The 23,400-nt window shown below is 40.3% G+C and overlaps 1 protein-coding gene across 3 annotated transcripts in view; it reads right to left on the bottom strand.

Moving 5' to 3' along the window:
* Positions 1-23,400, bottom strand: part of EXT2 (exostosin glycosyltransferase 2) — a 106,725-nt gene that overhangs the window by 25,307 nt on the left and 58,018 nt on the right. For all 3 annotated transcript variants that reach the window (XM_006274085.4, XM_019476897.2, XM_059722769.1), the window contains exon 9: positions 14,175-14,364. In XM_006274085.4, coding sequence (XP_006274147.1) covers positions 14,175-14,364 — 190 coding nt within the window. The remainder of the gene's footprint in view (positions 1-14,174; positions 14,365-23,400) is intronic.

The raw sequence follows: 23,400 nt of genomic DNA, 5'->3' as shown, positions 1-23,400 counted from the left end.
AGAAACTCCACAGAGAAATGGGAAGCTGGGCCAAGGTAAACACTTACAGTGGGTTTTGGCAAGGTCATAAAAAACCTGAAACAGTAAACTCTGAACAGAGGCTATATTTACTGCATCAGTGAGAAACCTAGATACAGCTAAAGTAGTAATTGCCATTAATGGTTAAGGACTGGATTATCATGTGTCAGAATATCGAAGCAAATAATTTATTGCAACTGAAAACATCTCAAAATACAGAAAAGGTGGGAAAGGTTTTCCTATAAGCTTCTAGATATTCCCAGCACTACAAGTAAGGTGGAAAAAATGTACCACACTACGCAATATATCTTAGTTAGACATAATCGGTTAACTAGCAATAAAAAGTATATCCAAGTCAGTGTAGCAAGTCATTTTACTATGAGAAACCTACAACCTGGAGTTCATCATGTATGTATGTATTACAGTAGACCTTAAGCTGAATATAAGCCAACAGTGCTCTTGCTGCAAAAAAAGCCAATAGCATAATGGGTTATATTGAAAGGATGGCACTTGTAAATGAAGGGAAGTGATTCTTCCACTCTATTTAGCACCATTGAGGACTCAGTTGGAGAAGTGTGGCCAGTTTTGGGCTGCACACTTCAAGAAGGATGTGGACAGTTTGAAAAGAGTCCAGCACAGAGCAACAAGAATGGTTAAGAGCTTTGGAAAGGCTAAAAGAACTAGATTTATTTACTCTGGAGAAGAGAGGCTGAGGAGGGATTTGATAACAGTCTTCAAATACCTGATGGCAATTATAGGAAGGATAGATATGGGCTTTTTTCTGTGCCCATAGAGACAGAACTTGGAATAATGGCCTCAGCCAACAGCAGGAGAAATTTAAGTTGGAGACTAGGAGGAATTTTCTCACCATGAGCGTGGTCAAGCATTGGAACAGGCTACCTCTCCATCCTTGGAAGTTTTCAACACCAGGTTAAACAGACACTGGGATGGTTTAGTCAGAGATGATCCCACCTTGAGCAGGGGGCTGGACTAGATGACTTCATGAGGCTCCTTCCAGCTCTACTTTCCTATGATCCTACAATCCTACATTTACAATATGGTGCCTTAACTATTATACAAAGAATTTTTGCAGTTAAATCATATTAACACACACATCCAACAGAAAGAATAGTGTAAAAAGTATCAGACAGTTTAAGAAAGAATGAGAACTTATGGTAACAAGTATAAAATAACAGAACTAAACAATTTTTCTAAAGTAAGTGGGTATCACCAGTGGCTATTCCAATTTTAAACTGCTTACTGGAGTGAAATCATTTGACAGGTTTTTTTTCTTTTTTCTTCTTCTGCTTCTTGTAAATAGTAGCTATTCTTGCCTGCTACACAGTCTAGATAGCACTGTTTTTCTGATTCCTTTTACCTTCAAGGTAGAGGTTGGTCTTAAGGAGCATCTGAAACAGAAAAAAACTACTGACCCCATGGACTAACTGGACGAGGGTTAAGACTGGGTACAGAACACAAAAGAAGTATTTGTGGAAGAACAGGCAAATAAATATTTAAAACTGGTGTTAAACATACATGGAGCTTTGCACAGAGTTTTATAGGCATTGGTGTCCAAACATTACTTTGCTGGGGACACAAAACCTTTTCAAACCATACCAAGAGTCTTCAAGAGAGGATTTTTTTGGAGCTATATTATAGAAGGAGGGATTGGCATCAAAAGAAAGGGGGAGAAATACAAAGTGAAATTTACTAGAAAAAATGATTATTCCATTTCCTACCCTGATATCATTCACATGAGACAGGATGCTATATAAAATTCACCTTTATTCCAGTGATCTTGTAAACACCACTTTGCTTTGTTTGTCACATGACAAAGGTTTTGGACCAATTCTAGACTTCCTCCTTTCTTGTGCTCTAAGGCTGAGAAATCACATTTTACATCAGGGTTGTTCAAATGGTGGCCTATGGGAAGCATGCATCCCACAAGCAGTACATTTCAGTCCCCAAATCCTAGCCAGGTGCAACTTCCCATTTCACGCTGGCTGCAACAGCAGTCAGTCTCAGGGCTCCTCCTCTGACTTCTGTGTTCTGCGCCCGCCTTCCACGATCAATATGATGCATGGTTCAGCAGAGATAGAGGGGTGAGGCAGAGCATCCATGCAGGATCCTTACAGCAGTGAGGCAGGATGCATCTGCATGAGGAGGTGCTGAAGCGGTAAGGGGAGCATCCACGTGAGATGCAGGCCATGGGCCCACGATCCCCCACTCTTCCAGCCTGCAGGGCATGCAACCAGCAACCACAGAAGTTGGACTGCTTTGTTTTGCATTACTGGCAGTGCATGATTCACAATATTTACTAGTAACTTAAGCTGTGGTGCCATAGGTTCTGAAGCAAGTCACAGCTGGTCATCAGCTAAATGGAGACTGCAAGCGATGTGGAAATGAAAGCACCCGTGGGGCTCTTAAGCTGACTTAACGCTAGCGGGTAGGTGAAGAATTCATGCATTTTATCTTCTTACATTGCCAATTAATAATAGAAGTGTGGGTTCACCCTCACTCAGCATCTATAAAGCTAAATGAAAACTACTAACTTAGCTACTCAGGTCATCAGATAGTTTAGCACCTGAAAGCTGCAGACACCTAAAAAGATACAGGAATTCTGTGCCATGCTGTCCTTCCCCTGCAGCAAGGAAATTATAGATTTCACTATCCATTTGTAAGAAGAACAGAAGCAGGATTTCTATATCTTATGCATGAAAAACGAGTAATTTTGCATACTAATTTGTTAGCAGTAGAATATAGATTCTCAGAGCAACAGTTCATTTTTTGCACAGTTTAAAGGAGGGTTGTATTTCTGCAGCTGTATAATAGAGGTGCATGGATTTTTTGATTTTTTTATTTTTTTTTTTTATAAATCTTGGTTACTGCAAGAAGACTGGTGATCTAAAGCAACTCTTCTTACTCAGTTTATATGCTAGTACAGGGGTCAGCAACCTAAGGCCCACAGGCCAGGTTCAGCCTGTAGAGCCTCTGGATCCAGCCCACAGAACCACAGGTTTGGAAGCAGGGTTCTCCCTACACCACACTGCAGTTGGGAGCCCTAGCCTTTGGGTGGCATAGGCTTCAATGCAGAGGGCAGAGAAGGGCTTCTGCCATGCCACAGCTGGAGAAGCAGCAGTAGCAGCTAGATCCTAGTGCCCAAACTAAGTTGAGTCATTCTGGCTTCCCACACCAGAAAACATTGCTGACTCCTGCCCTAAAAGACTTGAGGTAGAGTTCCAGTATACCGTGATCTAATAAGTTTGAAGAACAAGAAAGCTTATTCTATTCACCATGTTGTTATTCACCTAAGTATTTTTTATGAGGAAAAAGTCCTTGAAACTCTTTCCATTATTCAGCATCAAGACTGCTTTTTCCTTCACAAAAACCTGCCTGCATGGAGCATAAAGCTACTCCTAGATAGAATAAAAATTCAAACAGGATTTACATTTTACCAGTTATCTTAACATCAGGAAATAGTGGGACTTAGCAATTAGAACAGGGGTGGGCAAAATGCAGCCCAGGGGCCAGCTGCAGCCCACCAGGCCATTGTATCCAGCCTGCGGGGCCCCTAAAAAATTTAGAAAATTAATATTTATCTGCCCTGGGCTGCTGCGGCCCTTGATGGCTTGCCAAAACTCAGTAAGTGGCCCTCCACCCAAAATAATTGCCCACCCCTGGATTAGAACAATCTATTGAGAAGCACGACTCTACTTATAGCTCTACTATTGGTTTACTGAATAACGTAAAAGTAACCTGCAACTCCCTGAACTGCATCAAAAAAATTAAGTGCTCAGGCTCACAGAAATGGTGTAGAGTTTAACATTTGCAAATTATATTGGGATGAGAAACACTTGTGGTATAATAAGATAGAGTTATTTTCCTCTAAATGATTTATGAACACTCTAGGGCTCTTTGTTGTCTTCTTTGCTTTAATACCTGGAAAGAGATGTGGCAGAGACATCTGCAATACCTGTTCTAAAGTTCACTGCTAAATAGTAAGTGTAGGTGTTAATCTAAACACCATCTTGTTACCAGCCTGTCTATGGGTTTAACTCATGAGACAGTGCTAAAATAGGCTGTGAATAAATTGTTATATAATTCAGAGGAATATTATCAGTGCACAAAAGTCCAAAGCTTTGATTAAGCCCATAAGCTTACAGCATCCACAAGAGGCTTTAGACACTAACATGCTGATTTGCCTATAAGTTAGCACATGACTTTTTCATATAGAATATGAATATCTCTATCTATGGAGATATCCTGTTTAATGATTATCAATTTCTAGTTTCAGTTTTTAACCCAAATAAAGAAGTACAAATAATGACTATAGAGTTGCTGGAAAAGATCATATTCTAGGTACTTGCTACATACAATGGTTCAAAAGTTCCAATGGCATCTGAATGCAGGTTGTCATGAAGCAATAGGTTGGGATAATAAAGTGAACTAGGGACAGTTGGTATGTGGGATAAACTAAAGCTCGGCTAGTGACAAATGCCATTGTACAATTAAAAAAATTATCCAGTTTTGGCTAAAGTAATAACATTAAGATAAACGGATGGATTTAAGTATGCAAGCGTTCAGTTACAGTTTTCTGGATCAAAAAGAAAAGTTAAGAATATCTCAAAGTTACCTCATGCAAAGAACAAGTGTTCATTTCCATGGACTTGAACACAACAAACTCATTAATAGAATATAAAGTTACACTGGTGGTATTCAAAGTGGGCAGTTGGCCAGCTCACCTGGGGTAGCTATCGCAGGAGGCACTATCATAGCAGCTCACCTTCAGGTGTCTTAGGGCTAGTAAGAAAAGGTTCTTTGGGTGAATCTGATATATTTTATTAGACCAACTTAAATAGTTAGAAAATATTTTTTAAGCAAGCTTTCGGGTTCAAAAACCCTTCATCAGGCTAAGGCAATTTCAGCAGTTGGTGTGTGCTCTTCTTAGAGCTAGTAATAAATTGTTTTCATTGAGCACACACTTGTCCCAGTATAGAAGCGGACACATAGCATGTACACGAGAGTAACTTGCACCAATTAAGTTTTACCTGACTTTTTTACAATTAATCCACATAGTCTCTGGCAGACCATTTATGGACATGGCATGTTTTTTATTCCAACAAAATTACCACTCTAAATGGCCTGATGTATTCTGTATGAATTCAATTAAGTCAGAACCAGTGACAGAAGCATCAAGACTAGTACTTCTACAGACAAATGTGCCTGAACAGAATTTAAATGACAATGGAACTCAGTTCAGATATAAAGAGTTTCAACATTTTGTCAAAAGAAATATGAACAAACATGTCACATCAGCTCCTTACCATCTGGTCCCACATGGACTAGTGGAAAGGTTTAACCAGACGATTGAGCAAGCAAATTATGCTGCATGGCTCTATATAAAGGTAGGTTAGAGAAGTGCGAATTTTCTACTGGCCTACAGCAGGGCTGTCCATCTGGTTAACACATGGTCCCCAGGGTCTCACCCAGCCACCTCTCCCCATATTGCTCCAGCTGCAACAGCAACTAGAAGTCTCCAAGCTCCCCATTCTGGATGATGCAGTGGTGGTGGTGGTGGAGGAGTGCTGGGGGCAGCACACACTGCAGAAAGGAAGAATCATGTTTTGCTCAGTGCACCAGTGGGGGATTGCAGAACAACAAGGAAAGTTGTTTCTTGGGTTTTTTTACCTCCCTGCCTGTCATCTAACACCTCCAGGGAAGGAATTTTACCTGATCGACACACAGCTCACAAAGACATTCTCATGGACCCAGAGGGACCACCTTCCATCTTCAGGTCCCTCTGTGCAAAAATGAAGTTTCTTTCCTACCTATGGAGACTTTTTACCATCTACACTTTTCCCAGAGCCAGGCGAAGGGACTTTGATCCCGAAAGCTTGCAGAAAAGGACAATTTTCTTGCCATTTTCCAGTTGGTCTAATAAAAGGTATCATTTTGGAACCAAGAGTTCTAGTTTTTTGTATGCATGTTAGTACAAATTAGAAGCCAGCAATGCTGTTTATGGAATGTAACTGAGAGCCTCACCTAGGCTTCCCACCTTTAACAACCACCTTTAAACACTGATTGCTTTGCTAAAGATAGAGTCGAGAACACTTCCATGGAGTCAAGAGCATTTGTAGGTCCAGCAAGATGTGCATAAAGGCACTGAATTCTAATAAGATGGGGAATTTTGTCTCAAATCTGTTTTGCACACAAAAATCCAATAGTGTGACCAAGATAAATACCAGATAACAACTGCGCACTAGAATGAACGCACACCGGAAATCCATCAAAGACAGAAACACCCAACTACCGGTGGGGGCACATTTCTCACAGGAGGGCCACTCTCTCTCCAATCTCTCAGTCCTGATCCTCAAGGGAAATTAACACAACACATCCCAGAGACGAGCCTATGAGCTCCATTTCATCAACCTGCTGGATACTAGAGATCAGGGACTAAACACAGACATTGGATTTTTGATACATTACAATCTGCCTGGCAACTGACTCCCCAGCCCAGCCCAGCCCAGCCCAGCCCAGCCCCTGGCTTGTTTACTTTTCATTCCATCCAGGAAGAGCACGCAGCAACTGCTGCAGCGTCCTTAGCCTGACGAAGGGTTTTTGAACCCGAAAGCTTGCTTAATAACTATTCTCCAACCATTTGGGTTGGTCTAATAAAAGATATCAAATTCACCCAAGGAACCTTGTCTGCCAATAAACTTTCATAAAACTTATAAAAGATCTTTAAATTACTGGCACATTCCTCTGCTTGTAGCAATTCTATTCCTTCCATAAAATGATGCTCATGAGGAGGATTCCAAAGCAAAGGATCAATACCTTGGCTTTGTATCTCATCTAAAGTACAGCGCCCTACCCTGGGTCATGATCTCACTTACGACAGAACCTTTATGGCCATGTTATAGGCCAGTGGTTGGCAACCTTTTCAGACCATAGGTAGGAATGACCCAGCCTGAGTCAGAGGAGGGTAGGTGCTAAGATCCATCTACCACTGTTGCTCTACCCCACTGTGGTCCAGGAGAAGCCACCACCACTGCTCCTCATACAAGTCGAGATGGAAAGGCCATAAACTTTAAAATGCCCAGCACTGCTTTCCCTGCTCACTTTTTTTTCCTTTTGTACTGAGTTTTGGACAGTAGAAAGCGAGACCCAACAAGTTATAATTTCACCGTATTACTTACCATGTTAACCTAAATCCAAGACAACTTCAAACTGACAACAACCCCTAATAACTAGATTCTAATTATATGGTTATACTTCGTTATGATTTTCCATGTATAGAACCTAATTATTGGAGGGCTGTCTTAAATTTTTCCCATCCCCCCCACTACTGCAGGCAGGCAGCATGATCCCTACACATTGCCCGCCCTTGCCTAGCCTGCTGCCACTTGACTGAGATGCCTGATGCCCAGTTGCTTGCCACTCCCCTGCGGCCATTTACTCTATGTGGCAACTCTGGCTCTGGCCCAGGGCATGGAGCACATGGTGGCTCCTGCCCCAGCCCTGGTCAGGAAACGGCCTTGGCTCTGGCTCCAGCCCCAGCTCCAGACTTGGCCAGACAGCAGTGGCAATAACAGCTTTGGTCCCAGCACAGAGCTGGTGGCAGCTACAGCTGCAGTCCCAGCCCTGGCCAGGCCAAGGTTGGGGCTGGAGCTAGAGCTACAAGCACCTGCTTGTCCTGGGCCAGTACTCAAATCCAAGATAAGGCTGTTTTTCCCTCTCATGCTGAATAGGGAGGGAACCTCATCTTGGATTTGAGTAAATATGGTAATCAGGTTTATCAAAGGGTTTGGATCCCATTTAACTAGTTACATATGTGAAACACAGGACCAACAAGAGCCAACTCTTCAATGAGATGAAACTTAAAACTCCTATAAAAAGTGGAAATTTGTCCACATTTCTAGCCATGAGTAAAACTGTCACACAGACATACAGGGAGAAAATCAGGAAGGTCAGGGCACTAATTGAGATGCAGCTGGCAAGGGACATAAAAGGCAACTAAAAAGGCATTCTATAGGTATGTTAGAAGCAAGAGGAAGAGCCAGCAAAATGTGGGTCCCTTAGTAAATGGGGAAGGCAATTTAGTTACAGATGATGTGGAGAAGGCTGAAGTAATTAATGTTTTTTTACTAGCCTTCACAAATCAGGTTAGCTATCATCAGACATCAGTGCAGTTGGCAGCACAGGCTGGGGAGGAGATAGCCGAGAGCAGGGAAAGAATGAGTTAGAGATTACTTGTAGAAGCTGGATGATTTTGAGTCAGCAAGGTCAGATGACAATGTATCCTAAAGTACTCAAGGAATTGACTGAGGTAATTGCAGAGCCAACAGCTACTTTCTTTGAGAACTTGTATAGGTTAGGTGAGGTTTTTGACAACTAGAAGAAAGTAAATACAGGGTTCATTTTTAAGAAAGGGAAGGAGGAGAACTGAGAGAATTACAGACCAGTCAATCTGACCTAATACGTGGAAATATTATGGCATTATCAAGGAATTGACTTCTAAGCACCTGGAGAATATCAAGATTCATAGATTCATAGACTGTAGAGTCGGAAGGGACCACAATGGATCATCGTGTCCGACCCCCTGCCCCTGGCAGGAAAGAGGACCGAGGTCAGATGACCCCAGCCAAGTGACTATCTAGCCTCCTCTTGAAGACCTCCAAGCTAAGTGATAGCACCACCTCTCTTGGAAGCCCATTCCAGATCCAGGCCAACCTTACTGTGAAAAATGTCTCCTTAATATCTAACCTAAATCCACTCTCAACTAGTTTACACCCGTTATTCCTAGTCACTCCCTAGGGCGCCCTAGTAAACAGCGTGTCACCTATTCCCCGTTGACCTCCCCTAATAAATTTATAGGCGGCCACAAGATCTCCCTTCAGCTGTCTCTTGTGAAGGCTGAAGAGATTCAGTTCTCTCAACCTCCCCCCGTAGGGTTTTTCCCGAAGGCCGCTAATCATGCGAGCGGCCCTCCTCTGGACCCTCTCGAGATTCTCCGCGTCCCTCTTGAAGTGTGGCACCCAAAACTGGACACAGTACTCCAACTGCGGCCTGATCAGTGCCGCATAGAGGGGGAGCATCACCTCCTTTGATCTATTAGTCATGCACTTGCTAATGCACGACAAGGTGCGAATGGCCTTGTTGATGGCCTCGTTACACTGCTGGCTCATGTTCATCTTGGAGTCAATTATGACTCCAAGATCCCTCTCTGCCTCCGAGGTGCTGAGAAGGACACTCCCCAACCTATAGGTGTGCTGGGGGTTCCTCCTTCCCAGGTGGAGTACCTTACATTTATCCTATTTCTCTCTGCCCATTGATCTAACCTGTCCAGGTCAGCCTGAATCTGCTCCCTGCCCTCCAGTGTACTAACTCCTTATAAACTCCTTAGGACAGATGGCCTGGGAGGATGGGACCTGGTGAGCTGATCAAATCCAGGGCCTGCCTGTGTTCCTACCTTTTATTACTCAAGGGTGTTCGGGAACAGCCAACATAAATCCATCAAAAGCAACTCATGCTTGACCAACCTGATTTCCTTATACAGCAAGCTGAAGGACTTTGTGGATATGATATGCCTCGACTTTACCAAGGCTTTCAACACTGTTTCCCATGACATTCTCATTAGCAAATTAAGGAAAGACAATCCAGATCAGTGATTCTCAACCAGACTGCCACAGTATCCTGGGATGGCTCAAGTTCCTTTCAAGAGTACCATGGGTTGCCACACAGTGTTAGCACTGTTATGTGTGCAAACATGATCCACAAGACAAACTTAGAGATTTCAAATACGAATCCATTCAGTGTTAAAACCATTCTGACTTGTTGATATCTCCATGAGTTCTTTGCAACAGAAGAATTACTCTATTATTTTTTTGTAATGAAAAATGAGTGAAAAATAAGAGCCGGCATTGTCCAACAGGTGCCCTGAGTCTAACTACCAGTGCCTTGAGTCTTAAAAGGTTAAGAACCACTGATATAGATGAAAGTACTGTAAGATGGATATGTAACTGATTGGGATCAATTTTGCTCAAAGAACAGTCATCAATGGCTCAATGTATAATTGAGAGGTCATATCAAATGGGATTTCTCAGGAGCCTGTCACGGACCTGGTATTGTTTAATACCTTAAATAATGATTTGAGGGATGATATTAAATGCAAAGATAACAAATTTATGCTATTTATGGAAAAATGGTCTGAAATCAATTAAACGAAATTCAGTGAGGACAAGTGTTCCATCCTAAGTTAAGGACTTTGCAATCACATGTACAAATACACACTTGGGAAACACCTGGCTACATTACAGTACTGCAGAAAAGGAGCTGATGTTTACAGTTTACCAAAGGCTGAATATGAGCCAACAGTGTGCCCTTGTTGCAAAAAAAGCCAGTATTATAGTGGGTTGTATTAATAGGACTGTCACTTGAAAGTCAAAAGTGATTCTTCTACTCTATTCAGTCTGAGAGTGGAGTTCCCTGGAAAAATAAATTCACTTTTGTGCACCACACTTCAAGAAACACATGGACAAACTTTTAGAAAGGATCTAAAGGAGAGCAACAAAAATAATTAGAGGTTTCGGAAATGAGACTTGACCAAAAATGGTGGAAGAAGTAGGATTTTTTTAGCCTGGAGGACAGAACACAAAGGGGATTTGATTTTTCACATACCTGAAGAGCAGTTATAAAAAGGATGATAACTATTTGGTCTGGGTGCAGGGGAGAGAACAAAGGAAATTTAGGTTGGATGTTTGAGGGTAATGATGAGGGCAGTTAAACATGAAAATGGGCTACTTAGGGAAGTTTTAATTTTTAGACTAGTCTTAATTTTTTTTAAGAACAGGGATGATTCTGCCTTGAGCAGGGTCTTGCACTAGATGACATTTTGAGGTCCTTTCCAGTCCTACTTTTATATGATTCTATAATATCTAAAAACCAGTCCACTTTTGTATCGCACTACAACAATTGAGATTAGCCGTAGCTTCTTATGTCAAAGGAGAGAGCAAGCAATCTTGATGAAGGGTCTTTGACTTGGATTCTCCTTCACTCCTGGTCTGACAGAGTCTACACTGGTTGATTTACTGGCTACACTGCAAAGCTTATCTTTTTACCGAAGTTTTAATAAGCAGGAGACTGACAGGTTAGATTTTACATTTTGGGGCTGGGGAGTTTTTAAGCAGGCATGGGGTAATGCCTTTACCAGGCATGGGGTAATGCCTCAAAGGTACCAGCACCTTTGATTTTGTGAAATGCTTTTTTTCTGCATTGATCAGGATGTTGGTTTTGATTACATAAAAGTCTCATTTCAGACAGCTATACATCCATTAACAAGTATCAAGAGGGTTTTTTAAATTTGTGTTTAATATGAACCTTTCCTTTCCTAGAGGGAGAGAACACAGTATATTTTCCTTCCCTTTGTTTTCTGCACATACTGTTCTACACAAATAAAACCCATAGTTATAGAATCCACTGTCAAACTGACTAGGAAGAAAAAATATTTGATACAGTTTTTATTTATACAATTAGTCTTGAGCTGGCAGTGGTTGAAATCTAAATTTACAGTACATCACAAAGGAAAATTACGGTGATGTCCTTCCCCCAAATGTAATTTATGCACATCAAAAAAAGTATTACTGGCTTTGATAGCAGGACCTCTGATTTGCCTTCGTACAGCAGATAGAAATATGTCCCCTATACGGTAATGACCAGGAAATACTGCATTTGATGCTCTAGTAGGTTAAATGTCTCAGCTTTACTATAACCAATTAAAAGAGAATAGCCATAAAAGTGCAGATACTACCGTAGGGTAATAAACTAGACCTTATCGGTGCCAGTGGTGCACATTACAAACTTCAAACTCATTCCTTGTCCTAATCCATCAGAAACTTCCTGGCTTTACTAGGCTATAAATGGAAGAAGCTTTGAAGTCCAAGGATTAGGATCACTAACAGGCAGACTGAATGAGAGACTAAGTAGAGCCAAGGCCTGCTGCTCCAACAAATAGCCAGGTGGAACACACTGCATGGGTCTGAATTAAAACAAATTAATTTAATCAAACTGCCCTCTCCTGGGCTGCAGTCCAGGAGATTACATGAGTTATCAAAGCATGAAAAATAAATAGATGTAGGGGGAGAACTAAGAGCAACAGAAGAAACAAACACATTTCTTCTGCAGTACAACCCTAGATATAACATAAGCATACAGCAGCCAAGGCTCTTAAATGGGACACAGATCTATTACTGGGAGGCAAAAGACCCAAAGCTTTTGGAACAACGACTTATGATTCAACAATATCTGAGCAAAATTCAGGGAGAGAACATGAATATGCATGCAAAATAAATGTTCAGCTCTAAGATTACTAAAGATGAATTATTAATAGAAAAAATTGTTCAAATTAGTTGCTTGTTTCAATTTTTCCTGTAAATCTTAGATGAAGGATTATATGGAAACAATCTATTTGGGTCAAATAGTTTCAGTGGTATGCACTGGATGTCTCTGTAAAGTTAATGGCATTGAAGAATTAGCTCAGTTTTGCATTTCAAATATGCCTTCAATAAAAAAAAAAATCCTCTTATACAACCCAATCAGCTTGTCCAAGCTTCTGTGCAATGCTTTCCATCTTGAAAGATTAAAAAATACTATCATGCACACCTAGATGCAAGAATCGTTTCAGTTATCACTGCTCTACAGCCATAGTATGGGTGTTTAGCAAAGAAGTACTACACAACAGTTTGAGACAAGATATGTATGTTTAATACAATTTAAACTAGAACAAGTCTCCAGAATAAATAATGGGTCCCAACAAAGCCTGAGTTTTGCAAAAATGCAACAGGATCTTAAATAAGCCATGTGATGATTAATTCAGTTTCACGTTTTATCTAATTTATTTATATGAGTTGCTTTGTATCATAGCTTGTATCAAGCTATATACAAAACAATATTTTGCTAATAAAAGCAACATCCACATTCAAAGTACTTTGCATATACGGTACCTCAGTATAACTTTGCTAGCAAAGCACCCATAGACATGGCCTCAGACAATGGAAATCAGAAAGCTTAATTCAGAGTTCTACACCAGGGATTTCACACATCAGTTGAGGCTGAGAAAAATAGAACAAATAATCCAGTGGAGCAATGAATGGAAAACAAGACTTTGCAAGAAAACAGGAGGCGGAAAATAGAAAGATACTAAATACTAGATAAGGAAAGATACCCCATTTGGGGCTGTCCTGCTTTTAGAAGCACATGGTTATTCTCTCTCCAATCCTGTGAACAAGCTTCTGTTTAATATCCTTTTGGAACTGAATCTCCCCTGAAAAAGCACTATGGTTTTAAACTATCTAAAAAGGATTCACAGGCACACATTAATTTTACAAACCCATGAATTAAAAAACAACACTCAGTTTCAAAAATCCTCTAGACTTCATAAGGCTAGCTCATCAATGGTATATATAGAAGCATGTGTGTTTTAAATAAAAAAAAATTTAAATAAAGAGACTTTACATCTTCTTATTGGGACAGTCCCAGAGTTTTCTCAAGACATTCAAGTGTCCTAATAATCTCTTTCAGGACATCCAAAACGCCTCAAATTTTCATTTAATCAGTCAAAACATGCTTATTTTATAACCACAACATATTTCAGATATGTTGCTGCATCAAACCAAATTTGTTCTATGTTTACCAAGAACAAACAGCTTAGTGGCATGAGCTGTTCACTGTAATGAGCAGTGTCTAATAAGAGAGGATGAATGAGTGCAAACACATCAAACCTGTTTTTCTCCACCTTCAAAATGTGTTAATGACGCTTGTTCAGTGTTTTACAGTTATTAGAAAAACTCCTCCACTCTGTGAAACTGCATGTGGTACGCTTTTGAGTAAAAGGCTGATAGTAAGGACACAAGCACAATTTTCTATTTCATTATGCAAACCTTGGCATTTTTTTTTTTTTACTTTGCTACTTTAAAAAAAAGTCACAGACAAGTCACAGTTTTTTGGTTAAAAATATAATTATATGAAATAGCTTTAAAACATATTTAAAAGTTCACAGAAAAGAGATTATTTTGCACCAGGTGTAGAGCAAGTGAAATGCCACCACCATGCCAACATATACTACCCACCTTCCAACATTCGTGTTGAATGATGGATCTTACCTTCCGGTGGATTCTTATTCTGGTTGTTCCAGACAACCAGCAACTTGGATAGACTGGGCACCTTGGACACTTCAGTGATGACTCGGAAGAGACTCTCCACCCGGTCGTAAGTCAACACTATAGCTGTGAAGCCTTGAGACTGTGGTGGGATCAATGGAAGGAAGAGTGGGTTGCTCACACTGCTCCATTTCTATAAAACAAAAGAGGATGAGGGATCAAATCGAGGTTAATACAGAAAAGGGGGGATTTAAGCAACCAGAATATAATCACCCAAGTTGGTATTTGGCCAAGTTAGGCCTGTTGAGCTAATAGAACAATTCATGGGAAAGTGGCCTTTAAAAAACAAAACAAAAACCAACTTTTTTCATGATTCACAGCGCCTTGAAACTTGCATCCCAATCCCTTTCCTAATGTTGACTCCTGTCACTGTTTAACAATAACTGTGTAAGCATGGATGAGCTTCAGAAAAAGTGAAGAATTGATGGCAAGCCTTGTGGGGGAAGGGCTATTAGGGGAACACTTTAAACTTAGCTAACATGGCCTGATTCTCATTTGCTAATTGCTGCTGAGGTTTTTTGGTTTTTTTTTTTTATATATAAAACCAGACTTGGCCAAAAAGCAGAGAGCCAACTTAGCGCCACAACTTCAGAGGGGAAATGGAGTAAAAAGCAGCAAATACATAATCCTGACACAAAATGGGCACACAAATAAAAAAGCAAATGCTGACACCGAAATACAGAGGGATAAAATATTAACTTCAACAAAACTTGGTTTGTTCCATGGAGGGGAAAAAAACCATTACAGCATTGAAGAAAAAAATCTGTAAGACGCAAAGATTGATTTCAGAGAGTTATTTACTCCATCTGAATTTTAAGTAGGGCATCCCTTTTAAGACTTTAAAGGTCTTATTTCAATGAACTGCCAGCATAAGGAAGCCAGCTCAGTTGGCAAGAAACAAGACAGACTATTCAGTTCTCACTGAGTGTGCCAACCTCATTTGGAGTTGAAGATGTGGGGGAAGGAAGGAGTGAAGAAACCATTAGATAGGAAAGAAACAGCAGACATTTCATTTCTAAACATTTTCATTCCAGCCTGCTGTCCAGGCAAGACAGCAGGGCAGGACAGGGAAATAGAGGAGAAAACAATTATTTATTTGCAGTAGGAAGAAAGATTTGGAAGTTGGGAAAACTATAGCTGACACTGTTTCTCAGGAAAGCTTTTGAATCCTGCCCACAAAGAACTAGGGGCGCATATAATAGTGTAGAAACGCTACCCAGTTACTGCCAATGTTTTCCAGCAAACGCCATATTAAATACCAGTTAATAAAGAATTCTGCCTGTATCGGGAGGAAAACAAATGTTATGGACTCAAAGTTATTAGCTCAAGTTTGTTGGATAGAGGTACAGCAACTAGTCATTTCCTTTTGGATTCTCTCTCTTCACACTATAGGCAGCTACTCTCACCATTGCCACCTTGTAACTCATGCCATTTACTGAAATACTCTGTATGACCACCTAGGGTGCAGAGAAGAATAGCAAACCTATTATATTAGAGGAGCCTAAAAAAGCTTGACTTGTTCACTGTAGCCAAAAAAAGATTGAGAGATGATGCGACTACTCTCTGCACATACATCAGGGAGGAAAGTAAACTCTGGAGATTGAGAAAAACTGTTTAAGCTGAAAGACAATACTGGCAAAAGAACAAATGGATATAAACTGGACAAAAGTAAATTTAGACCGATGGTTTCTAACTGTCCAAGGAGTGAAGTTCTGGAACGGTCTTCCAATAGGAGAAATGGGGAAAAAACACCTAACTTGTTTTAAGATGAGTTCTCAGTTTATGAGAGAAAATATATTACATAATTGCCTGACAGTAGGAGGTTGGACTTGCTCACCCAGGATGCCCATCAAATCCTACATACAGGTCTATAACAATAATGTTAAGAAGTGACATGTGCAGGGATATCTGCTTTGAAATGCTCACACTTTAGGAAATGATAGTTTTTAAGCTTATTTTCTTTACTGTGTATTGACAAAACAACCAAATGTGAGAAATGACCCTTGATTATAAACAATTTCAGGAAGTTGTATGGTGAATTATTCTAACAGAGAACAGTTCGTTCTATTAGGGTTTTTAAACAACCTCTGCTCCTTAAGGTATCAGGATTTTATATATGCCCACTATCTATGTAATGATGAAAAGCCTTCTTTTACAACCCTCACCAATCTCTCCTTATGAATATTTGCAACACAGGTTTAGCTGGATATTAAGCAGAGCGCCAGGAAAATCTCATGCTTCAGTCAAGAAATAACCGGCAAAGCAATCCTAGAGTTTATAATCTTATTGTTATTTAATAGCAACTATAACGATCCAAATTAAGGGCTCTTGCCTTAAATTGACTCTGTTTAGCATACTTCATTCTGGTTGTAGTGTATTATAATAGAGGCTGTTAGCCATAAAGCCATTGGTGAGGAACACCACTTCCCAAATGTATTAATGTAAAATATCCAAGACTGTACAAGGCATTTTAATGGCTAAATCCTTTCTTAAAAGAGCAAAAATAAGAGCAGAAACTTAAGGTTTTAGATGCAACATTATTTAACTCCAAACTGTTCCTACTATCTGTGCAAGGTATAATATTTAATTGCCAGGATAATCTTAGGGAAACTTGGAAGCTTGGACCCTAATAGGGAAAGAAAACCAAATTCCCTTATTTGAGAGATACATTTCAAAAGGGCATTTAGGCATCTCCAAAGTGCCATTAAGAACCAACCCCCTGCTGCCTGCCTGAAGAGTGTGTCTACAGTCTGAGACCTCTTGACCCCACTTTCTGCAGGAAATCGAGTAAATTCAAACCTCCATAATTTACTCAAGTCTTCCTGACTTCTGCTAGGGAAAGGCAAACAATGCAGGCAATTATCCTAACAGCAACCTAATTAAATCTCTATTACAGCAGCAAGGCATGAAATGGATGGCTCCTCCCCATTTACTAGCAACTGGTGAAATCAAGAGGTGAGTGAACATTTGTTCCAGTCCCATCATTATTAACCCTCCTGATGGAGACCCATATGAACTTTCACTCTCAGAAAGAGGAGCAAGAATTGGTGGAGTGATCATCCATCACTTTCCATGATAAAGTGCTGACATTCAGCTATGGATAAGACAATCCTTGCCCCAAGCCCCCAGCTAATATTCATTACAGCAGCCATGGTAATTAACCCAAGATTGATAGGTTGTTTATTGTGAAGCACTTTTATGGGCAAGGAGTATCAGGTTGCAAATGCCAGCTTCTCTAACAGGGATCTCATGTCATTTGGTCTGGCAGTCTCAGTTGTTTGACAACGTTCTCTGCAGACAGAATGAAAAGCCAAAGCACTGGAATCTAGAATGAGAGAGACAGGGATTGGGAGACCGAACTGAAGCTAGTGAAGTGTGAGACTCCTTTAAAAAGACATGCCCATGTGAAAAGATTCAAACTGTTGCAGCTAGTTTGTGCAGGACTGCCACAATCAGGCCCCCTTTCCCCCCCCCCCCCCCCCAAAAAAAAAAAAAACAAAAAAAAAAAACCCAACTAGCAATGCATTTTTGCTCTTAGTGCAGACCCATGAACTATTAAGCAATAGGGACAAAGTAATGAGAGCTTTTCAGGCAAGATACTTAAGCCCAGACTTGCCACCAGTTCAAGTGGGACAGGGCAGAGGTGCATTAGGTATCACAAAAATCAATCTTACCAGGATGAAAAACCAGAATATTTGATATCTGAGAAATCACATCTGTTCCTAATGATCCTATGCACAGTCAATTCCTATAAAAGTTGTAACATTCATATAACAGCAACATGCTACACAGTTAAGACTTAAGGTGCCAGCCCCAAACGCTTATACTCTAAGTGGACACTAAAAATAGGAAGGGAAAATTAAAGGCAATAACCAGTTAGCGCTAAGTAATGGTAGTAACATATCTTAATAGTTTCCTAATTTAAAACAAATATATTTCACTTATTTTTCATAGAAAAAGAGACCAATTATGGGCTAACAGAAATAAGTGTGTAAAAGAGACCTGAAGAAATAGAAGACAGGATACATTACAAACTGGAACAAAGAGCTGCTGATTCTAGGACCATGCAGCTCATAAAAGAAGGTCTATATTTTGGTAGAGGAACAATAATTTCCCACTTACCATTTAGTAGGAAAAACTGGCAAAAACAATATAAAAAAATAAAATTCTGCTGTTTCATAAACAGGAATAGTGGTTTTCTCCTCCATATATGTTTTATTTTCAATTATCAACAGACTGAGTGCTTGCTAACCAGAAATTTTGGCAAAATCATATTTAATCTGAACAAGGACAACCCACTGTCATTTAAAAGCCAAGAGGTAAGGACTACATCATGATTAATTGTACAGTAGCTAAACAGTTCTTCCCTACACCCAAGCAAAGCAGATATGTATTTATCCTTTACCCCCGTGGGGAAGGTTTTTTGGTTGGGTTGTTTTAAATATCAATACTAACCTCAATGTGGTTTCAATTATGAATTACCAGACCAAAAGAGCCTTGATTTATTCTATTTCACTCCAATTATACATGATGGGTTTCCAATGAGTACTTTGAAAAAGTATTTCATCATGCTTCCCATCCTCAAGTGGTCAAAGGGCAAAACCAGAGGAGTTAACCCTCTCTACTTCTCTGGAGTCAGCCGCAGCAATTACATTATGGATCCTTAGCTCAACACAAGACCTTCCAAACTGGATGAGCCCTCTCCACTGGTCTCTTGAGTTTTGTGCACTGCCTCTATCAGTGGCCTATACTTGATGTTATAGGTAAAAAGCTATCAAATACTTAATCGCAATGCACCCAGGGATTCCTTAAGTGAAATCCTTGCTAACGCCTGATGGAATTGCTGCCCTAAGACATGAATTTTGATTTCATAGATTTCATAGTGGTATTATTAAATACCACTATGATTACTAAAGAACACCACATAGTTACAAATATGAAATCCTGCAGCTGAATCTACATTACTCTCTGAGCTCCTACAACTCTGAATTCCATCAGCTGACCACATGATATGAAATATATGTTTAGGTTTTTAGTTTACCTCTCCCTCCTAATTAATATCAACAATGTGACAAAACAAGAGATTTGGCTGGGAGAAAAGCTTGCAATGGACTAGACTGACGACTGCCAAAAAGCAATGGTGCTCAATCTCCAGCCTACGGGGCCATGTCATCTGGCACATGGGCCTCCCCACAGGCAGCACTAAATTGCTGTAGCTTTGGAAGCTCTTCCAGAACTGTAGCAATTACTGCTGCCATATTTCCCCAAAATTTCTAGTCCCATGGGGAGCCCTGAGGACATATGACACAGCCCCGTGCACCAGACTGCACCAGTGCCCAGGGTCACTCTGCAGCTGGATCCAGCACAAAGAGCTAGCTGATGCATGGGGTCACTCTGTAGCCAGATCCAGCACACAGGGCTGAAACAGCACCCTGGAACACACTCACAGATTCACCCTACACAGCATGCTCATCCTGGTCCACTGGCCGAATCCAACACCATCCTCAGGATACAGCCTGAAGTCTGGCTCTATGCCACTCTCCTGCCCTACAGGGCTGGAAGGTTGAACACCATTGTCACAAAGAAAGTGATCTCAAAATCTATCTGTCAACGCACCAATATTCTATTGGTGTCCATCGCACAGCATGTGAATGCCACTAAAAGGTGGTCCTGCAATAGGACTCATGTGCCTTTAAAATAAAACTTCCCCATGCAGTCTCCTGGGGGGAAAAAAGTTCAACTTTTAGAGGCCAAGGGACTCTTTTGGAGCCAGAAGGGTTTGAAAACACTGACAAGATGACACATGGCATCTAAAAATGTAAATTAAATGTTACCACTCTATAGCTTTAATAAGCCATGATTGAAAACCAAGTCTCCTACTTTTCAAGCTACAGAGTGAGCACCTCAGACCAGCCAGCAAAATATTACTACAAGGAAAAAAAAGGGCAATAAGTAAATAAATAGAGGGACCACCTAACAATAGGACAAGCACATTCCTACAGTTTCATCAGGCTAATCTAACTGAAACAACTACCCTGAGAATTAAAAACGCAAAGCTTCCACATAATGCTTGTGTGCATGCTTCCATCTACAGTATTTCCCAGATTGAAGATGAAGAAAAGAGCTCTAAAAAAAAACCCAACCTAACAGTATTAGATACAGATTGTGTGTGGACTTAAAATTACAAATGACATTAAAGCAAAACATCTGAATCCCAGTTTCTCTCTCCAGTGCAAGCCAAAAACCAAGTCCAGAAGTCTGTTTCTCATGCCATGGAGGATATCACAAGCAGCTTGAGATAAACAATCTCCCACATTAGGTACAAGCCAAACTGCATAGGATAAGTATGGTGTCATCTTTTACCATACTGTGCAGGGAATCCTAGTAACTCTACTAATCTTGGCAGGTCAAAGAGGAATCAATTGTCAAATTTTGCTCTTCAAGGAAAAAGTATTCTTTAAGTCTGAACGATTACATATTTAGTATACATGATTTTTCAGTGGTTCTCAACCTAACCTGAGGGCTAGATCTGGTCCGTGGAGCCATGTCATCCAGCCCACAGGTGTCCCCACGGGTCTGGAAATTTGGAAATTGGGGAGCAGTGGCAGTGTTAATTACCACTCCCCTTCAGTCAAGTCTTTGGACCCATTTGACAAGTTGGGATGGATAATGTGGCCTGGCATGAGGACAGGCCAGCTCGCAGAAGGATTTGGACACTTGGAGTTGAGCTGGTGCATGGACAGATCCAGGTGCTCAGGGTTGGGCTGGAACACAAGGTTGGATCCAACACATGGGATCACATTCATGGACTGCCAACCCTGGACCAATCATCTTGCCTGCTGTGCTGTAAGGTTATGTGCCACTGTGATATATCCAAAACACAACCACTACAAATATCAGTGGCATATCAGTGACCAACGTTTTATTGTCTAATGAGATATGGTAGGAAATCTAATATATAAATCTAATATAAATAAGATAAAGGCTGAGCCAAATGACTCAACCACTCACACAAGTAAAATTTAAGGTGGCTGAAGGTAAATTGAAAGAATGAAATGTAATAATGCAAGAAAAATGTTGCTTTCTTTTAAAAGCAGAATGAGTTATACCAGATGCGTGTCAGCTAATAAAACTGCTGGATGATTTCCCCTTATTTATAGATGAATTAGCACAGATATTAAAGTTTGTTCAGCTCTTTGAAGATGAAAAATGTTACTGGGGAAGAGCATAAGCAAAAATTTAACACAATGAAATCATATGTTTGTCACTTATTGTTTAAAAAGGGAGGGGTGATATTTTTCAGGGACTGGCATCCCACAGGATTTAGATTATTCACAGGGAAAGTGAAATGTAAAATGCCAGCCAAAGAGCTCAGAAGTTGTTTTAATTATTTTAGAAAGCTTAACAGTGTCCTAAATGACAGAAGCAGTCAAGAAGTAAATATAATTCTATTCTCTCAACAAACATCTGGCTATGGCCTTGCATTAAGTTAAATTGGCAATTAAGTTAAATTGGCAATTAATAGCTCAGGGGTATCAAAGATCTGGCCCATGGAGCCCTATCATCCAGCATGCAATGTAGTCTGTGGGTCTCAGATTCAGGGTGGATTTGATTTAAATCAAATTGATTTAAATCACTGGTCAGGAAGCCTTGAATTAATCATACAAGGGTGTAGGTTGTAGCCATGTTGGTCTAAGGACATAGGCAGACAAGGTTCTTTGGATGAATCTGGTATCTTTTATTAGACCAACTTAAATAGTTGGAAAACAATTACTAAGCAAGCTTTCGGGTTCAAAAACCTTTCGTCAGGCTAAGGAAGTTTCAGCAGTTGGTGTGCGCTCTTCCTGGATGGAATGAAAAGTAAAGAAGCCAGAAGCTGGTCTGGTATGCGTACAAGACAGGTAGTCCAGTGAAAATGTAGACTGAGGAGTCAATGGGTGAGAGATAGGCTGGGGAGGGCGGGGAAGAGAAAAAAATCATGGACTAAATATAGACATTGGATTTATGACACATTATAACCTGCCTGACATCTGACTCCCCAGGTACCTCTCCACTATTCATTCCCCTTCTCTCTCTTCCCCCCACTCCCCAGCCTGTCTCTTACCCATTGACTCCTCAATTTACATTTTCACTGACTACCTGTGTTGTATGCATACCAGCTCAGCCTCTGGCTTCTTTACTTTTCATTCCACCCAGGAAGAGCACACACCAACTGCTGAAACTTCCTTAGCCTGACGAAAGGTTTTTGAACCCGAAAGCTTGCTTAATAATTGTTTTCCAACTATTTAAGTTGGTCTAATAAAAGATATCAGATTCACCCAAAGAACCTTGTCTGACTCGAATTAATCATTGTTTTCTCCCTAAGAAGTGCATTCTTGCTGTTTGATATCCTTTATTCATTTAACTTCTTGAAACTATGCACTTTTAGAGACAGGTAAGGGCATGAATCTGTGTATACAAACTTGCAGAGAGACAAGAGAGCTGATGTGTAGGTAATCAGGTCTGCTATCTCTCATCTCCATGTACTGCTGTTAACAAGGATGTTATTTCTGGAGAGAGAAATCCACAATTTGAGAACTGAAACTATGCATCACAGAGATGCTTAACGGAATGAACACTGAGTCCCACTGGGTAGAGTGGTTTTCTTTAATCTAAACTATAAGAGGAGCCTCTGGAAACCCCTTGTGATTGGGCCCCTAATATAGTCCATGGCCTGTTGTAACCTATTTATAAAACTTTTCTAAAAAGGTTACATGAATATATTGTCTCAAATACTATATAATTAAAAGTATATATAATTAGAAGTTATAATCCTTATAGTATATAATCAGAATTCTATGATGACATGTTTGAGCTTTAACATATCTTAAAGTTACCTTTATATAGGTTTATTTTTTCCAAAAACGCATCTTAAAAATATATATAAGAAAATCTCATTTAAATATAAAATCCAATTTTTAATTTTTCTTTAAATAGTTGATTTTAATCCACCCTGCTCAGATTGGACCCATGTACTGCACACGTGGCACATGACAATTGGTCCCAGGTGCCTACTGCCACTGCCATATGGGGCTAGTCCCAGGTGCCACTGAACCTGTCCTATGCACTTCACTCAAAATGGTTACGTCCCTCTCTGAACTTTCCATTCACACACCCACAGAATACCCAA

This window comes from Alligator mississippiensis, chromosome 2, assembly GCF_030867095.1.
Source record: "Alligator mississippiensis isolate rAllMis1 chromosome 2, rAllMis1, whole genome shotgun sequence".
In the NCBI taxonomy this organism is placed as follows: domain Eukaryota; kingdom Metazoa; phylum Chordata; order Crocodylia; family Alligatoridae; genus Alligator; species Alligator mississippiensis.
Note: the sequence above shows the minus strand (reverse complement) of the source record. Positions and strands in the feature narration are given on the sequence as shown.